General features: G+C 46.6%; 3 protein-coding genes across 3 annotated transcripts in view; 2 read left to right on the forward strand and 1 right to left on the reverse strand.

The window, feature by feature from the left end:
• The window catches only part of LOC131995567 (uncharacterized), a 446417-nt gene that overhangs the window by 311407 nt on the left and 115885 nt on the right, over window positions 1-19125 (forward strand). The window lies entirely within an intron of this gene.
• On the reverse strand, window positions 1737-3035 carry LOC131996112 (uncharacterized). The gene has a single exon (XM_059365563.1). It carries the CDS (start codon window positions 3033-3035, stop codon window positions 1737-1739), a length of 1299 nt encoding a protein of 432 aa, XP_059221546.1.
• On the forward strand, window positions 16604-16957 carry LOC131995616 (histone H2A-like; the record flags this gene model as incomplete). The annotated part of the gene is made up of 1 exon (XM_059364384.1): window positions 16604-16957. A coding segment is annotated over one exon (354 nt), but the record flags the coding sequence as incomplete, so codon positions are not given.

The following is a 19125-nucleotide window of genomic DNA, read 5'->3' on the forward strand; positions in this document are numbered from 1 at the left end:
AAAATACATAAGAAAAGAAAAAAATTAGATCATGTCACCCGAAAATTTAGCACAAACTTAAAAAGGGCAATTCTCTCAAAACTTAAAATTTAAACTTAAAAAGGTAACTTAAACTAAAAAGTACATAAATATAAACCTAAATAATATATACAAGAAATTAAAAACTAAACGATATCTAAACTAAAGACTATGTACACTATTTACATCGACTCGACTCCGGGGCACCCCTTCCGCGAGAACATCATTGCGCAGCGTCATATACTGCATTTAAAACATTAAAGGAGTCACTTCTCCTATGGTAAAATATCAGGACGTCATCAGAGAACAGCATCCCTTCATCATTCAAGTTGGCAAGGGCTGACGGGCGTAAATGCCTCATAGTGACCTCGGATGAAGTGTCCGGAGGATGGTCAAGAGAAGCTTGAACAATCAAGTTACTAGAAGCTCGAGAATTTTCAAAGTATCTGAGGGCGCTCCTAACCATAAACACGTCAATCCTAGGGAAATCAACGGCCCCATATATCTGCCTGCACGGTGTACTCCTGACAGAACCATCCACCACAACGCGTCTCCTCATCCCAAGGCATGTCCTAATGATCCTCCTTTCCCATACACGTAGTCTTTCCATCTGGTGTGACGAAATACCACACCAGGCGGAAAAGGCGTATGTAAGAATGGGCCTGATTACCTGTCGGTAAATCAGAACCCTTACATCAGGAGGAAGACCACCCCTCATGCCGAGGAGTCTGCAGTAGCCAAAGTAAACAGACTTGGCCTTACAGAGCACGAAATCAACATGTCTACAGAAGTCGAATCGACCGTGAAAAACAACGCCCAAGTACCTCATAGAATCCTGCACACGAATAATCCGGCCACCTATACGAAGCACAGGGACATAGCGTCTGAAATTCGGATAGACAATCCGTTTGGACTTGCCGCTAAACACGACTGCCACACACTTACCAACATTGAGCCTCAGGCCCCAGTCCTTGAAATAGCCATGCAGAGACGCAAGGTACGCATTGAGCCGTCCGGTGACCGTGCTGGCCCTTGGACCAGAACTCACCACCAATACGTCATCCGCGTAGGTCAAAAGCAAGCACCTTTCAGGAGGTGCAGGAATGTCGCAAACGAAGATGTTGTACAACACCGGTCCCAGCAGAGAGCCTTGCGGCACCCCTGCTGAAACGTGGCGCTGCACAGACATCTCCTCGCCGACTTTAACCCTATATACGCGCCCCCGAAGGAAGCTTGCTATCATCCTACATGTCCGATGATCAAAGCCAAAGGACTGGAGCTTATAAAGAAGGCCGTTGTGCCAGACCGTGTCGAACGCCTTGGAAAAATCCAAACTGATCGCAATGGAACCCCACCTCTTCTCGAAGCCCCCAACAACAAAGTCAGTGAGGGCTACAAGTGCGTGCGAGGTCCCAAGGCCAGACCGAAAGCCGAACTGGCAATCGCGCAGAATCCCCCTGTCCCCAAGTACATCCTTAATCCTGGAGAGAAGAAACGCCTCAAGTAGCTTGCCAAAAGACGAGAGTAAAGAGATAGGTCGATAACCCGTGGCAGAGAGTGGATCGGCGCCGGGTTTCCTAATCGGGACCACCATGGCCTTCTTCCAAGCTCCCGGGAAGTAGCCAAGATTCAGACAATGATTGAAGAGGACAGCGAGAAAGGTATGAACCAATTCATCTGTCCTCTTCAATACAATGTCCGGAACTCCGTCAATTCCACTAGATCTTTTCGAAGGTCTGGTGGCCAACATCTCGCGCACCTGGACCGAAGAGACAAAGCCCCCCCCTACTCCACTCCGACCTATCTGAAATCGTAGAACCATCAGCCATAAATACCCTAGAAAAAGTCACCAGCGGCGTCCCATCATCCACATCAGCCACAGCACGATCCACCATGGATCTGAGTGAGGTGTCAACCGAGTCCATCGCATCCTGCACACCATCCAGGGTCTCAGCGAGACATTCCGCCTTACCCCTATCATCAAAGATGATCGATCCATTCGACGAACGAATCCCCTCTATGCGCTCCCTAGCGGCAAGACCTGCAGCGGACTTCACCTTTCCGTACGTCCAGGAGTTGACCCGTATCCGCTCCAATCGTTCCTTCATACGGTCCTTCCCGTAGTTGTATATGGCACCCTCAATAATCCTGCCCAGGTTTCGGATATCCGCACGGAGAATGAGATGGCGTCCGGGATCCCCAGACCTATGCAACACTCTACGCAGACGTTTACGCTCCTGGATAAATCGTAATATATGCGACGGCAACGGGCCAAGGGAAGCGGACCGGGGGGTAACCCTCGGTGTGGAGCCCGCAATAGACTCGCCAAAAGCAGAGGAAAGGTCTTCTATGCAAACATCAATCATCTCGCGGGTCACATTCGAGTCAGTCGGAAGAGAAATGGCCGGTAGACGATCTCCTAAAAGTCGCCTGAAGCGGCGGACATTCATCTTTGGGAAATTGAAAAAAGTCGTGGGCTCACGCGGTTGCAGATCAATCAAGGCAAGGGGAAAACGGACCGCCCTATGGTCCGATTCAAAGTCATGTGTCATCAGAGGAGTTCCATCCCTCGGAGGTATGCCGGGGGTCCAAAGAAATAAATCAATGTGCGACCCACCCGAGCCATTCGGTCTGGTCGGTTCGTCGGTGGGACCCGTGTCAAATTCCGGAGAATCGATAAGGAATCTATGAAGTAAACGACCCCTAGAGTCTGCCCCGGCCCCTCCCCAGGCGGGATGCTTAGCATTCAAATCGCAACCTATCAAAACTTCATCAGTACCAGCCAAGGCGACCAAGGAATCCAAATCACCAATTCTAAGCTCAAACTGCGGGCGCAAGTACATCGACACAAAAACCACCGACGAACCATCCGACCTCCAAACTCTGCTGGCACAAGACTCAATCAGGCCAGTACCAATCACAACCTGTTCAGACCTAAAGGTCTCCCTTACTAAAACCGCCGTGCCACCACCAGCACCTGCCTCCCTGTTCTGCCTATAAACCACATAACCATCCATGGAGAATCTATGCCTGTTAGAGAATCGATGTTCAGCGATCAGTAAAATATCCGGGCAATGCTCATCTATAAATAAACGAAGGAAGTGTCTCTTGCTCAACGAAACAAGTGAATTCACATTAATAAAAATGGCGTTCAACATTAGAAACCCTGTATATGCATAAGAAGGCCCAACAACGCACTGGGGCCGTTCCCTTCTCTCTCCAGCCTGTCAAACTCAGGACCAAACTCCCTGATACTGGCCATCACCGACATCAGATCCCTTCCAAAGTAGTCCCGACAGGACTCAGCAATAGTCCTGCCGCGGCGGTGAATATCCTCCATACCAGGACGCGGGACCCCCAAGGGGTCAGGCAAGTATCGGTCGCGAGCCGAAAAATCCTCGAAGTGAGCAGCGCGCTGGGGGGCGCGGGATTGTGGAGCGCCGAGGTGTGACCGAGCAGCCGAAGCATAGGATACGCCTGAGTTCAAATTACTCAACCGAGTAGTTCGGGCCCTGGCTTTATCCTGAGCCACCTGCTTCCTTTCGGTCACTTTCCTCAGAAGAGCCTGGCGACTTGGGCAGGTGCGTGAGCTGGCCGCATGACCAGCCACGTCACAGTTCGCACACCGCAGTTGGCTATCGCCAGCTTCGGTAGACTGCTGTCCTTCGTCGGCCTCCTGCCCCTTAGGCGGTACCCCACAATTACCGGGGCCGTGTGAACCAGCGCATTTGACGCAGCGGTACCTCATGGTACAATTCGCAGACACATGGGAAAATCTCTGGCAGTTGAAGCATTGTGTTATGTCACGGCCCTTACTCTTACGCAAAACTACCTTGCAGTGGAGCATCAAGTCAACCTTGTACAGCCTCTCAACATCCGTGTCCCTACCAAGGCGGACAACCCACTTGTCCGGTGACACATTGGTCGCATCCAAAAATACGACCTTAAATTCAAGCGAGGAGAAGAAATCCCGCACCTCATCCTTCGTGAACTCCCTGGACAGCCCAACAATCAAAATAGAGTAAGGCAACAGTTCCCTAGGGGTGTGCGTATGTGCCTCATACCCACGTTCCTTGAGCAGCCCCTTGATCCTCTCAAAATTCTCAAGCCCTCTAACTCTTATAGAAATCGATGACTTACCTGCCAACTTAATGACGAATTCTTCCTTCTTCAAATGGCGCAACAAAATCGTCGTTGCCTCTCTAACACCTACATTATAGAGGGTTATCGCCGGAAGGAGTCTCCCAGAGACGCCCTTAGCCATAGTCGTATCACTAGAACCAACAGGTGCCGGAGCCCTTGGAACGGCACCGGTGTTAACTCCTCCAGAGCCAAATGATGTCTTCGTTGCCTTGGGAACAGGCGATTTATCAGTCGTCGTCACTGTAGTCATGTTAGTTGGTGCTGCCAGTGCACCAGCAGAAGATGTAGATGCCTTCGTCGCCTTGGGAGGGGGCGGCTTCTCAGTTGCTGTTCCCGGAACTGCGTCAGTTGAAGATGCTAGCCCACTAGCATATGATGAAGATGCCCTAGGCAGCGGGCCATCTTTTATTGCCTTGCCAGCGTCGGCCAAGACCACTGTCTCCTCTTCATCCATCGCCATACCTGAGTTTTCGGCTACCCAGGCAGGATTATCTTCTTCATTATGCCCTTCAGCAAGAGAATTTCGCAGCAAAGAGATTTCGTCGGACAATCTCTGGACCGTATTGATGAGTGTATTTATCTGCTGGCGATACTCATCCATCTTAGTCTGAGCCAGGCGGAGCTCATCAGCCATTCTCTCATTGTCCAGCTTCAGTTTAAAGTCAGCATATGCGCCATCGGAATCGTTGCTTCCGTCACTTTTACGCTTCTTTCTCTTTTTTTTGTTCTTCTTAGGGATTGGGTTTGCCCCTGACACGGAATTGGAGTCGGAGGCCACAGTCATATCGGCTCTCTCAGCCGCTTTCTTGTCAGCTGATAACGCAGCTGGATCCAAATCACGTTGCATATCAGCAACAACGTTCAAAGAATTCGGTAATTCAAAAGTTCTTAAGGTGCCTTCACTTTTAGTGATAGCAAGATCTGCTTCATTTCCATGAACCATTTTATCAGGTTGCAAGAATATTTCACTTCTCGGCCCAGATGCGGGTCGAAATGCAGGAACACGGGCTACTGCAACGGCTTCCTCACGTCCACCGTTGCATTCGCCGCGAATATTCAACAAAAACTCGTTAATCTCCACTACAGCGCCTCCTATGCACTTCACAAAATTACAGGTAAAGTAATAAGTAATTCGCGCAGCACTGCTGCCTTCTCTCGCTTCTCAAAAAAGCAAGGTACTCCAAACAAAAAGTCTTAGGTTTTGCCAACCCTGGTGACTACTCTCGCTTCTCACAATTGCACTTAATCAAATTAAATGCCCACTGGCTCAGGTTAAAATCTGTCATCAAACACTGAGATTAAAATTCGTTATCAAACACTTGAACACTCCGAAACTGGTCTGCACTGCACAAGAGCTAAACACTGAATCGATCCTAATACTTACCATGATTTATTTATTTATTTATTTATTTACCATATTTTTCATTTAACAATTTTTGCCTTATAAGCTACGATCTTATGTCTTATTTTCTTTAGCATATATATATATATATTTCTATAAAGTTCTTACATTCTAATTATATACTAATGTTTTTGGTAGGCCAGCCAAACCCATTATCCTTATTTCATTCTAGTTCCACTTTAAAAGCCCGTGGAGTCTCTTATCATATTTGCCCTAGTAAAAAGGTAAAGAAAAACTCTAGGATCTAACTCTCAAATGTTTTTTTTTTATATTTCCTACTTAAAACTAATAAAACGTATTTACATAACAAAAACTAAAAAGGAAATCATAATAAAACAAAAATTCAAAAAGGTATTTACATAATATTTACAGGTTCATAAACTTAAATTAACAATCCATTCTTGAAAGCAAAATTATTAAGGTATTTACAAAAAGGTCATAAAATTATTCTCTCCAAATTCTATTTCCCCCATAGGGGATCTCTCATTGCGAAGTACGATAAACAAGATCGTCAAAACCGTATGTTCGGAACCGTCTATGATAAAACAGCAGCCGACCATTCTCATCGTAAAGTTTCCCATTCTCGGACATGTTTAACAAGGAGGCCGGGGGTAAGTATGCCCCTTGTCGAATGTATCGGTCAAAAGTCTCATCAGAGACAGCGCAGCCCCTTACCATCTCATTTGGATGGCTGGAGCATTTCGAGAGTTGATCAAGGGCAGTCCGTGTCATAAATACATCGATCCGGCCCAAAGCGCTCAATTCATATATCCTCCTACAGCTAGGCCTGATCCAGTGCCCTTCCTCATCCATCCTGCATCTGAGATCCAGACAATATCTAAGGATCCTTCTCTCCAACATCCGAATCCTCTCCATCTGATGAGATGATATGGAGAACCATATCGGGAATCCGTATGACATCGACGGACGCACAATCTGTCTATATATGGCCAGTTTAACCCTCCGGCTCAGGCCTCCCCTTCCCGCGAGGGCACTGTACAATGCCTGGAAAGCCATCCTACCCTTCGCCATGACATGGTCCACATGACGCGTATAGGTCATGTCCTCTTGAAATACAATGCCCAGGTACTTCAGGACCCTTGCATTAGCAATCACCTCCCCTCCGATGGTCACCCTAGGTATATATCCCCTAGCGTTCTTGAATATCCGCTTCTTGATGCCCTTGAACATAATCGTTCTGCACTTCTCCACGTTGAGCGAGAGTCTCCATCTGTCGAAATAAATCCTGAGGGTCTCCAGGTACCTGGTCAAATTCCTCTCAGCTATCCTCGCGCTGGCATGAGTGGACGCCACCATTATGTCGTCCGCATATATTAGCAGAAGTTCCCCTCCCTGTGGGAGAGGAATATCTGCTAAGTATATGTTGTACAGTACAGGGCCCAGCACCGAGCCCTGTGGTACCCCCGCCATCACGGCCCTCGTATCAGACCTAACGGTCCCTAAGGCCACAGCAAATGATCTGCCTCTGAGGTACTCCCCCACCAAGGCAACAACATACCGATCGAAACCGAATGTCCTCATCTTCTCTACAATACCCATCTGCCACACGGTATCGAAGGCCTTCTGGAAATCCAAGCTGACGGCTATGGTAGCACAGCGGTCGTTCAACCTTCTTGTCACCCTGTCCGTCAGGGTCATCAGTGCATGTACCGTCGAGGTCTGCCTTCTAAAACCAAATTGGCAATCGCCAAGAACAGCCTCCGTATCGAGATGTTCGTTCAGCCTCTCCAGAATCACTATCTCAAACAGCTTCCCCACGTTCGATAGAAGCGAGATTGGCCTATATCCACCTGGGTCAGTGGGATCCTTGCCCGGTTTAGGTACTGCGACAACCTTGGACACCTTCCACTCCTTAGGGAAATATCCAACATTCAATGAGTGGTTGAATATTAGGGTCAGGGCAGACCATGCCCCTCTGCCAGCCCTCTTCAGAACAAAATTCGGGATTCCGTCTTCTCCACAACTCTTTTTGTTATTTAGCCTCTTGAGATAGGCTCTTATTTCCTCCACTTTGACCAGCCGTAACGGTACTGCGGTCGATCCCGGGATCACTGTCCCATCTGCAAAATAGTCTGTGCCAAAATCCACCATAGGTGCCAAGGGCTCTTCATCGTCATCAGGGGCGTATCCGGCTACAGCAGTCCCCTGTATTCTCGCAAATTCACTAGCTAGTATCTCGGCCTTTTCTCGATCGGCCACAGCTCTCCTGCCACCCGAGTCCACCAAGTCATCGATTCCCCTTCTCCTTAGGGCACCACTCAGCCCCTTCACCTTTCTGTACATGTCCTTGTCTGCGGAGATGGCCTGCAGCCTTCGAAGGTAATACTCCTCTTCAAACCTTGCTATCCGCTCGCCAATCAGTTTATTCATCCTCTTGATAATAGCCTTCGCAGTGGTGTAGCCCTGCGGGTCAAGAGTCCTATGTACTCTCCTCCTGAGCGTCTTCTTTTGGCGGATCAAATCCAAAATGTCGGGCGGCAGTTCCGGCAACCCATCTCTCTTTGGCGTAACCTTCCTAATGGTCTCTACCATGGTCTGATTAATAGCAGATGAAAGCTTTCCAACTGCCTCATCTATCTCAGCCGGCAACACATTGCGATCCCTAGGGAGCAATTCCGATCCAAGCCTCTCGGCCAGTTTCCGATTGAAGGCCCTGACATCCATCCTATTGAAATCATAGACCTCCACCCTCTCTCCAGCCCGCAACCCAATAGTTGTGGCCTCTAACACCACCGCCTTATGATCGGATTCAAAATCCACGATCCTCAGTCCACCCCTCCTCATGGCACCCTCTGTAGGTCGAATACCCACAGTAGTCAGAATCATGTCTATATACGACCCTGTCCCCATCGCACACCTTGTCGGCCCAACCGTAGGTCTAACCAGCAAAGACGGGCACGACAGCAGCCACTCGTAGAGCGCCCTCCCCCTTGTGTTCATCTGGACCCCACCCCATGAGCCATGCTTGGCATTAAGATCTGCGCCTATGACCGCCTCATCAGTCCCAATGACTGCCTCGACCGCATCGAGGCTTCCCACTCCCAGCGCCTCAGTCGGCCGTAAGTACAACGACATGGCAACGACGCTCCTGCCCCCGGTCCCTTTGATCCTGACTACTGTAGCCTCGACGTTTCCGAAATCCGACGCAAGCCTCTCCCCACTCAACCTGTCCGTCAAGCATATCGCCGTACCACCACCGGCGCTGCCCCCTCTCCGATCCTGCCTAAAGACCGTATAGCCCTGCAGACCATATGTGTGCCTAGCTGATAACTTCGTCTCGGCTATCAGTAGTACATCAGGTCTGTGCTCCCTCACAAACAGCTCCAAGTAGTGTCTCTTCTGGCGAGACACTAAGGAATTCACATTCAAGAAAATACACTTCAAACTAGTCATAGAGTCTCAGGCTAAGAAGCAGACCGAAAACGCCCTGCAATCTCTCATCATCATTCGTATATCGCCTGTATGTGTCGACAAACCCATTCACCTTCCTCATGCACGTGACAAAGTCCTTTCCTATGAGCCTCTTCAGCTCCCCATCAAACCAGCCCATCGCGGCTCCTACCTGCCCAGACGCTTCCCTAGACACCGGTACCGCATCCACCCTAGTCCGTAAACCGGCCGACTCAGCCATCCCTACAGCACCAGCGAAGGTCCTACCCTGCTGCACAAAACTAGGCGCCACCGCCTCTCTCCGGGGCCCCACCGCTCTATTCACATTATTCGCCCTCGCAAACGACTTCCTCTCCTCCATCTCCCTAAGGAGACTTATCCTCTTTGGACACTCCTTTGAACTGGCCACGTGGCCATCCACCCCGCAATTAACACAGTGAACCTGCCGACCTATTCTCCTCACTATCTCCCCGGTCACAGGGTCCTTCTCCAAAGTCTCCTGACAATTCTGCTCTCTATTCGGGACCTCGCATTTCCCGGCCCCATGCGACTGGCCGCACTTGACGCATCTGTACGGCATTCTACAATTAGTGGACACATGCCCGAACCTCTGGCAATTATGGCACTGAACCAGACCCTTCCTCTTGTGGGTCTCAACCCTGACCCTGCAGTTCAACAGATACCTAAGCCTCCGAAAAGCCTTTATATCAGCACTCTTGTCCAATTGGACTACCCATCGGTCACCCCTCAGCTTGACCACATTCCTCAGACCCAGCTCCGGCATATTCTCATTAATATACCCCTCTAAATCCTCCTTGTCAAACGTGTCCGACAACCCCTTTATAATAACCGAAACCGGTTTTAACTCCCTCGGCGTAAAGGTGAAATGAGAGACCCCCCTTTCCTCCAAAAACTTCCTAATCACCTCATGGTCCCCATTCGTATTCAATTTAAGATTTATCAAGTTCTTATTAACAATATGGAGTGAAAAAAGATTATGTCCTAATCTCTCCTTAACATTACTTATCAATACCTTCGAATTGGAATTATATATTTTTATGACGGGTGGGCTGGCCTTACCTTTCGATCCTGTTGACGTTGTCGGTCCCTTTGTTGTTGAATTAATTTGGCCTCTCTCATGATCCATGGCTTCCTTCTCAGTATTTCTCTGCAGTTGTTGTTGTTGCTGCCCTGGCTGTTTTGGCACTGCTCCTTTGTTGGCTGGTAATGTGGCCTGCTGCCCTGCTATATCTACATTCATGTCCATATCGATTTCATGGTCGATTTCTAGGCTCCACTCTGTTGCTGTTATATGATGTGCTGTCGGCATGACATCGGCTTTTGTGATAGTTCTAGTCGGGTTGTTGACGACTTCCGTTGTTTTTGTAGTTTTGCCGAGGGGGTTGGCTGCTTCGGCATTTATATTCGTTTTTGCCATTGTTGTCGTTTGGCAATAGTTCACATTATTTGGCGGTTGGAGATTGATGTTGGCGTCTCCACCGGCCAATTTTGATGTTAATTGATTGTTTACCATCATAAGCTCATTTATTTTCTGGAGGGCTATCTGATGATCATTTTTTAATTGCTCTAGTTGTCTCGTGAGCTCTATTATTGCTGCATCGGCTTTCAATTTTTTGAAATCCCTGTCGCCGGAATTTCCCGATCTGTTTTTCTTTCTCTTCGTGGATTCACGACTCTGAACCACCTGGAAACCATCGGCTGTTAAAAATTCTTCTTCGGCAACATTGGCGTTGAGAGTACCATTAATGCTCGGTTTTCTATTGTTCATAGAATTGACTACTATGCGATTCTCATCGTCTGGGGTGCCAATAGCACCACCACTGCTATCACTCATGATGCACTTCAAGACTTCGTAATACTACGAAAGTTAACTTCTTTTGCACTTCGTATAAGTTCACTTCTAACACTTGATGTTTACACTTCGAGCGCTGCTCGGCTTCTCCTTGTCAATCCTTGTGTGTTTGATTTTATTTATTTACCATATTTTTCATTTAACAATTTTTGCCTTATAAGCTACGATCTTATGTCTTATTTTCTTTAGCATATATATATATATATTTCTATAAAGTTCTTACATTCTAATTATATACTAATGTTTTTGGTAGGCCAGCCAAACCCATTATCCTTATTTCATTCTAGTTCCACTTTAAAAGCCCGTGGAGTCTCTTATCATATTTGCCCTAGTAAAAAGGTAAAGAAAAACTCTAGGATCTAACTCTCAAATGTTTTTTTTTTATATTTCCTACTTAAAACTAATAAAACGTATTTACATAACAAAAACTAAAAAGGAAATCATAATAAAACAAAAATTCAAAAAGGTATTTACATAATATTTACAGGTTCATAAACTTAAATTAACAATCCATTCTTGAAAGCAAAATTATTAAGGTATTTACAAAAAGGTCATAAAATTATTCTCTCCAAATTCTATTTCCCCCATAGGGGATCTCTCATTGCGAAGTACGATAAACAAGATCGTCAAAACCGTATGTTCGGAACCGTCTATGATAAAACAGCAGCCGACCATTCTCATCGTAAAGTTTCCCATTCTCGGACATGTTTAACAAGGAGGCCGGGGGTAAGTATGCCCCTTGTCGAATGTATCGGTCAAAAGTCTCATCAGAGACAGCGCAGCCCCTTACCATCTCATTTGGATGGCTGGAGCATTTCGAGAGTTGATCAAGGGCAGTCCGTGTCATAAATACATCGATCCGGCCCAAAGCGCTCAATTCATATATCCTCCTACAGCTAGGCCTGATCCAGTGCCCTTCCTCATCCATCCTGCATCTGAGATCCAGACAATATCTAAGGATCCTTCTCTCCAACATCCGAATCCTCTCCATCTGATGAGATGATATGGAGAACCATATCGGGAATCCGTATGACATCGACGGACGCACAATCTGTCTATATATGGCCAGTTTAACCCTCCGGCTCAGGCCTCCCCTTCCCGCGAGGGCACTGTACAGTGCCTGGAAAGCCATCCTACCCTTCGCCATGACATGGTCCACATGACGCGTATAGGTCATGTCCTCTTGAAATACAATGCCCAGGTACTTCAGGACCCTTGCATTAGCAATCACCTCCCCTCCGATGGTCACCCTAGGTATATATCCCCTAGCGTTCTTGAATATCCGCTTCTTGATGCCCTTGAACATAATCGTTCTGCACTTCTCCACGTTGAGCGAGAGTCTCCATCTGTCGAAATAAATCCTGAGGGTCTCCAGGTACCTGGTCAAATTCCTCTCAGCTATCCTCGCGCTGGCATGAGTGGACGCCACCATTATGTCGTCCGCATATATTAGCAGAAGTTCCCCTCCCTGTGGGAGAGGAATATCTGCTAAGTATATGTTGTACAGTACAGGGCCCAGCACCGAGCCCTGTGGTACCCCCGCCATCACGGCCCTCGTATCAGACCTAACGGTCCCTAAGGCCACAGCAAATGATCTGCCTCTGAGGTACTCCCCCACCAAGGCAACAACATACCGATCGAAACCGAATGTCCTCATCTTCTCTACAATACCCATCTGCCACACGGTATCGAAGGCCTTCTGGAAATCCAAGCTGACGGCTATGGTAGCACAGCGGTCGTTCAACCTTCTTGTCACCCTGTCCGTCAGGGTCATCAGTGCATGTACCGTCGAGGTCTGCCTTCTAAAACCAAATTGGCAATCGCCAAGAACAGCCTCCGTATCGAGATGTTCGTTCAGCCTCTCCAGAATCACTATCTCAAACAGCTTCCCCACGTTCGATAGAAGCGAGATTGGCCTATATCCACCTGGGTCAGTGGGATCCTTGCCCGGTTTAGGTACTGCGACAACCTTGGACACCTTCCACTCCTTAGGGAAATATCCAACATTTAATGAGTGGTTGAATATTAGGGTCAGGGCAGACCATGCCCCTCTGCCAGCCCTCTTCAGAACAAAATTCGGGATTCCGTCTTCTCCACAACTCTTTTTGTTATTTAGCCTCTTGAGATAGGCTCCTATTTCCTCCACTTTGACCAGCCGTAACGGTACTGCGGTCGATCCCGGGATCACTGTCCCATCTGCAAAATAGTCTGTGCCAAAATCCACCATAGGTGCCAAGGGCTCTTCATCGTCATCAGGGGCGTATCCGGCTACAGCAGTCCCCTGTATTCTCGCAAATTCACTAGCTAGTATCTCGGCCTTTTCTCGATCGGCCACAGCTCTCCTGCCACCCGAGTCCACCAAGTCATCGATTCCCCTTCTCCTTAGGGCACCACTCAGCCCCTTCACCTTTCTGTACATGTCCTTGTCTGCGGAGATGGCCTGCAGCCTTCGAAGGTAATACTCCTCTTCAAACCTTGCTATCCGCTCGCCAATCAGTTTATTCATCCTCTTGATAATAGCCTTCGCAGTGGTGTAGCCTTGCGGGTCAAGAGTCCTATGTACTCTCCTCCTGAGCGTCTTCTTTTGGCGGATCAAATCCAAAATGTCGGGCGGCAGTTCCGGCAACCCATCTCTCTTTGGCGTAACCTTCCTAATGGTCTCTACCATGGTCTGATTAATAGCAGATGAAAGCTTTCCAACTGCCTCATCTATCTCAGCCGGCAACACATTGCGATCCCTAGGGAGCAATTCCGATCCAAGCCTCTCGGCCAGTTTCCGATTGAAGGCCCTGACATCCATCCTATTGAAATCATAGACCTCCACCCTCTCTCCAGCCCGCAACCCAATAGTTGTGGCCTCTAACACCACCGCCTTATGATCGGATTCAAAATCCACGATCCTCAGTCCACCCCTCCTCATGGCACCCTCTGTAGGTCGAATACCCACAGTAGTCAGAATCATGTCTATATACGACCCTGTCCCCATCGCACACCTTGTCGGCCCAACCGTAGGTCTAACCAGCAAAGACGGGCACGACAGCAGCCACTCGTAGAGCGCCCTCCCCCTTGTGTTCATCTGGACCCCACCCCATGAGCCATGCTTGGCATTAAGATCTGCGCCTATGACCGCCTCATCAGTCCCAATGACTGCCTCGACCGCATCGAGGCTTCCCACTCCCAGCGCCTCAGTCGGCCGTAAGTACAACGACATGGCAACGACGCTCCTGCCCCCGGTCCCTTTGATCCTGACTACTGTAGCCTCGACGTTTCCGAAATCCGACGCAAGCCTCTCCCCACTCAACCTGTCCGTCAAGCATATCGCCGTACCACCACCGGCGCTGCCCCCTCTCCGATCCTGCCTAAAGACCGTATAGCCCTGCAGACCATATGTGTGCCTAGCTGATAACTTCGTCTCGGCTATCAGTAGTACATCAGGTCTGTGCTCCCTCACAAACAGCTCCAAGTAGTGTCTCTTCTGGCGAGACACTAAGGAATTCACATTCAAGAAAATACACTTCAAACTAGTCATAGAGTCTCAGGCTAAGAAGCAGACCGAAAACGCCCTGCAATCTCTCATCATCATTCGTATATCGCCTGTATGTGTCGACAAACCCATTCACCTTCCTCATGCACGTGACAAAGTCCTTTCCTATGAGCCTCTTCAGCTCCCCATCAAACCAGCCCATCGCGGCTCCCACCTGCCCAGACGCTTCCCTAGACACCGGTACCGCATCCACCCTAGTCCGTAAACCGGCCGACTCAGCCATCCCTACAGCGCCAGCGAAGGTCCTACCCTGCTGCACAAAACTAGGCGCCACCGCCTCTCTCCGGGGCCCCACCGCTCTATTCACATTATTCGCCCTCGCAAACGACTTCCTCTCCTCCATCTCCCTAAGGAGACTTATCCTCTTTGGACACTCCTTTGAACTGGCCACGTGGCCATCCACCCCGCAATTAACACAGTGAACCTGCCGACCTATTCTCCTCACTATCTCCCCGGTCACAGGGTCCTTCTCCAAAGTCTCCTGACAATTCTGCTCTCTATTCGGGACCTCGCATTTCCCGGCCCCATGCGACTGGCCGCACTTGACGCATCTGTACGGCATTCTACAATTAGTGGACACATGCCCGAACCTCTGGCAATTATGGCACTGAACCAGACCCTTCCTCTTGTGGGTCTCAACCCTGACCCTGCAGTTCAACAGATACCTAAGCCTCCGAAAAGCCTTTATATCAGCACTTTTGTCCAATTGGACTACCCATCGGTCACCCCTCAGCTTGACCACATTCCTCAGACCCAGCTCCGGCATATTCTCATTAATATACCCCTCTAAATCCTCCTTGTCAAACGTGTCCGACAACCCCTTTATAATAACCGAAACCGGTTTTAACTCCCTCGGCGTAAAGGTGAAATGAGAGACCCCCCTTTCCTCCAAAAACTTCCTAATCACCTCATGGTCCCCATTCGTATTCAATTTAAGATTTATCAAGTTCTTATTAACAATATGCAGTGAAAAAAGATTATGTCCTAATCTCTCCTTAACATTACTTATCAATACCTTCGAATTGGAATTATATATTTTTATGACGGGTGGGCTGGCCTTACCTTTCGATCCTGTTGACGTTGTCGGTCCCTTTGTTGTTGAATTAATTTGGCCTCTCTCATGATCCATGGCTTCCTTCTCAGTATTTCTCTGCAGTTGTTGTTGTTGCTGCCCTGGCTGTTTTGGCACTGCTCCTTTGTTGGCTGGTAATGTGGCCTGCTGCCCTGCTATATCTACATTCATGTCCATATCGATTTCATGGTCGATTTCTAGGCTCCACTCTGTTGCTGTTATATGATGTGCTGTCGGCATGACATCGGCTTTTGTGATAGTTCTAGTCGGGTTGTTGACGACTTCCGTTGTTTTTGTAGTTTTGCCGAGGGGGTTGGCTGCTTCGGCATTTATATTCGTTTTTGCCATTGTTGTCGTTTGGCAATAGTTCACATTATTTGGCGGTTGGAGATTGATGTTGGCGTCTCCACCGGCCAATTTTGATGTTAATTGATTGTTTACCATCATAAGCTCATTTATTTTCTGGAGGGCTATCTGATGATCATTTTTTAATTGCTCTAGTTGTCTCGTGAGCTCTATTATTGCTGCATCGGCTTTCAATTTTTTGAAATCCCTGTCGCCGGAATTTCCCGATCTGTTTTTCTTTCTCTTCGTGGATTCACGACTCTGAACCACCTGGAAACCATCGGCTGTTAAAAATTCTTCTTCGGCAACATTGGCGTTGAGAGTACCATTAATGCTCGGGTTTCTATTGTTCATAGAATTGACTACTATGCGATTCTCATCGTCTGGGGTGCCAATAGCACCACCACTGCTATCACTCATGATGCACTTCAAGACTTCGTAATACTACGAAAGTTAACTTCTTTTGCACTTCGTATAAGTTCACTTCTAACACTTGATGTTTACACTTCGAGCGCTGCTCGGCTTCTCCTCTTGTCTAGTTCAATCTTTTAATCTCCCTTGTGTGTTTGATGGCTTACTCGGAATATTTAAACCATTTCATGCACAAGATATTCAGGTAGACGAAAACAGTCGCTATGTTTACGAAAACAACCCTCTAAATTTAGCTACACGTTGGATCCGAAAGTATAAATACTGCAGTTCATGCTGCGAACTAATATCATTTGTGTTTCAGTGCTAAGTGAAGTGAATTAAAAAAAAAAAAAAAAACTAAAAATGTCTGGTCATGGTAAAGGTGGCAAAGTTAAGGGAAAGGCAAAGTCCCGTTCCAACCGTGCTGGTCTTCAATTCCCCGTCGGTCGTATCCATCGTTTGTTGCGCAAAGGCAACTATGCTGAACGTGTTGGTGCCGGAGCTCCAGTTTACTTGGCTGCTGTCATGGAGTATTTGGCCGCTGAAGTTCTTGAATTGGCTGGCAACGCTGCTCGTGACAACAAGAAGACAAGAATTATCCCCCGTCACTTGCAATTGGCTATCCGTAATGACGAAGAATTGAACAAATTGCTGTCCGGTGTCACCATTGCTCAAGGTGGTGTATTGCCAAACATCCAAGCTGTTCTCTTGCCCAAGAAGACCGAAAAGAAGGCTTAAATTATCTACGAGCATCAAAGAAAAAATGTAAATACAGGCCATCGTATAAATCAACAACAATCCGTCCTTTTCAGGACGACAAAAATTTTTTTAAAAGAGAAAAAACTATATCAAACCTTATTTTATCAAGAAAATTTACTTAAAAAATAGTTTTAAATAATAAATAAAATTTTAATTGTAGTTAAATTTAAAAAATATTTTTTGGTCGATTTTTTTTTTCAGTGGATTTGGTAATTTGCTAGCTATTTCGTTATTCGAAATTTCCTTAAACAATCCTGTTTTAGGCGTAAATACAAAAAAATCTGCCATCTATTGTTTATAGGTAAACATTTTCAAATATGTTTACATCTTATCGACTATTGCAGGTCTTTTAATATACATGTCATAATTATCAGTTATCAATTATCATGCATCAACATTTCGCCTATTTGCATACATTAACATAATAAGAATTTAGTTTTATCGACCCTACTCAAGATTATCGGCATTTAATAGGATCAATGTTACCATTAGGGTACTGTAAAAACTATTTATTTTACATTTGAATATCACATGGTAATCATTGTTCATTTTCTGATGCTGAAAAAAATTGGCATATGTAATAACAAAACATCGAAACGAAGTATCTACGATCGTCCCTCTTCGTACATTTGTGACAAAGTTAGCAGCTCCAAGCAAAGGAAACATTTAATGGTAGTATATGCGTGCATTTTGGTATCTGTGTGTATGTATGCCTTTTAGTGTTTTATACCATCGTTTCATCGTATTGTTCTAATGGCGTCGGTTTTAGTTTCGTCATGTATGTATGTATATTATAGAAGCTACATTTTGGCCGACGGCAAATTGAAAAATGGTAATATTTATTTTCAAATAAATTTTATGTATTTTTTTTTAGTAAAAATTTATAACAAGATATATCTCTTTTTAAATATGTTTTGTGGTCCTGAAAAGGACCGATTGTTTTAGTTTTAAAGTTTTTAAAATTTTCTCCAAAATAGCGTCAAGATAATGTTTAACCGCCGAAACCGTACAAAGTGCGGCCTTGTCTCTTCAAAGCGTAGACGACACCCATAGCGGTGACGGTTTTACGCTTAGCGTGTTCAGTGTAGGTGACAGCATCACGAATAACGTTTTCCAAAAACACCTTCAGGACACCACGGGTTTCTTCGTAAATCAATCCAGAGATACGCTTTACACCGCCACGACGAGCCAAACGTCTGATTGCAGGCTTGGTGATACCTTGGATGTTATCACGCAACACTTTACGATGACGTTTAGCGCCACCTTTTCCCAAGCCTTTGCCACCTTTACCACGACCAGTCATTTTTTCACTTTTTAAATTAAATTCACTTCACAAGTTATGCACAAGAACTAATACTTACCATGCTGCGATACCTCATATTTATACAAAATCCGCTCTGAATTTACTACATACACATACGCTTCGATCTATCTTCGGGGTTGTTCGTATACACTTCGTGTGTACAGATACAAATGTTGAAGCATATACGCAGCACACACCCTTATTGGAAACTGTAGCCCGCCAAATTTTTTCTATAAATATCGGGAATCGCTCCGTAAGGCAACTGATCGACAAAAAAAAAATCGATTATTACAAAGATTATTAGCCGAGCAGCGCTCGAAGTGTAAACATCAAGTGTTAGAAGTGAACTTATACGAAGTGCAAAAGAAGTTAACTTTCGTAGTATTACGAAGTCTTGAAGTGCATCATGAGTGATAGCAGTGGTGGTGCTATTGGCACCCCATACGATGAGAATCGCATAGTAGTCAATTCTATGAACAATAGAAACCCGAGCATTAATGGTACTCTCAACGCCAATGTTGCCGAAGAAGAATTTTTAACAGCCGATGGTTTCCAGGTGGTTCAGAGTCGTGAATCCACGAAGAGAAAGAAAAACAGATCGGGAAATTCCGGCGACAGGGATTTCAAAAAATTGAAAGCCGATGCAGCAATAATAGAGCTCACGAGACAACTAGAGCAATTAAAAAATGATCATCAGATAGCCCTCCAGAAAATAAATGAGCTTATGATGGTAAACAATCAATTAACATCAAAATTGGCCGGTGGAGACGCCAACATCAATCTCCAACCGCCAAATAATGTGAACTATTGCCAAACGACAACAATGGCAAAAACGAATATAAAT

This window comes from Stomoxys calcitrans, chromosome 3 (genome assembly GCF_963082655.1).
Source record: "Stomoxys calcitrans chromosome 3, idStoCalc2.1, whole genome shotgun sequence".
Lineage (NCBI taxonomy): Eukaryota > Metazoa > Arthropoda > Insecta > Diptera > Muscidae > Stomoxys > Stomoxys calcitrans.

Excerpts from the sequence above, each read along its gene's own strand:
- LOC131996112 (XM_059365563.1), bottom strand. The coding sequence starts at position 3,035 with ATGGATGGTTATGTGGTTTATAGGCAGAACAGGGAGGCAGGTGCTGGT.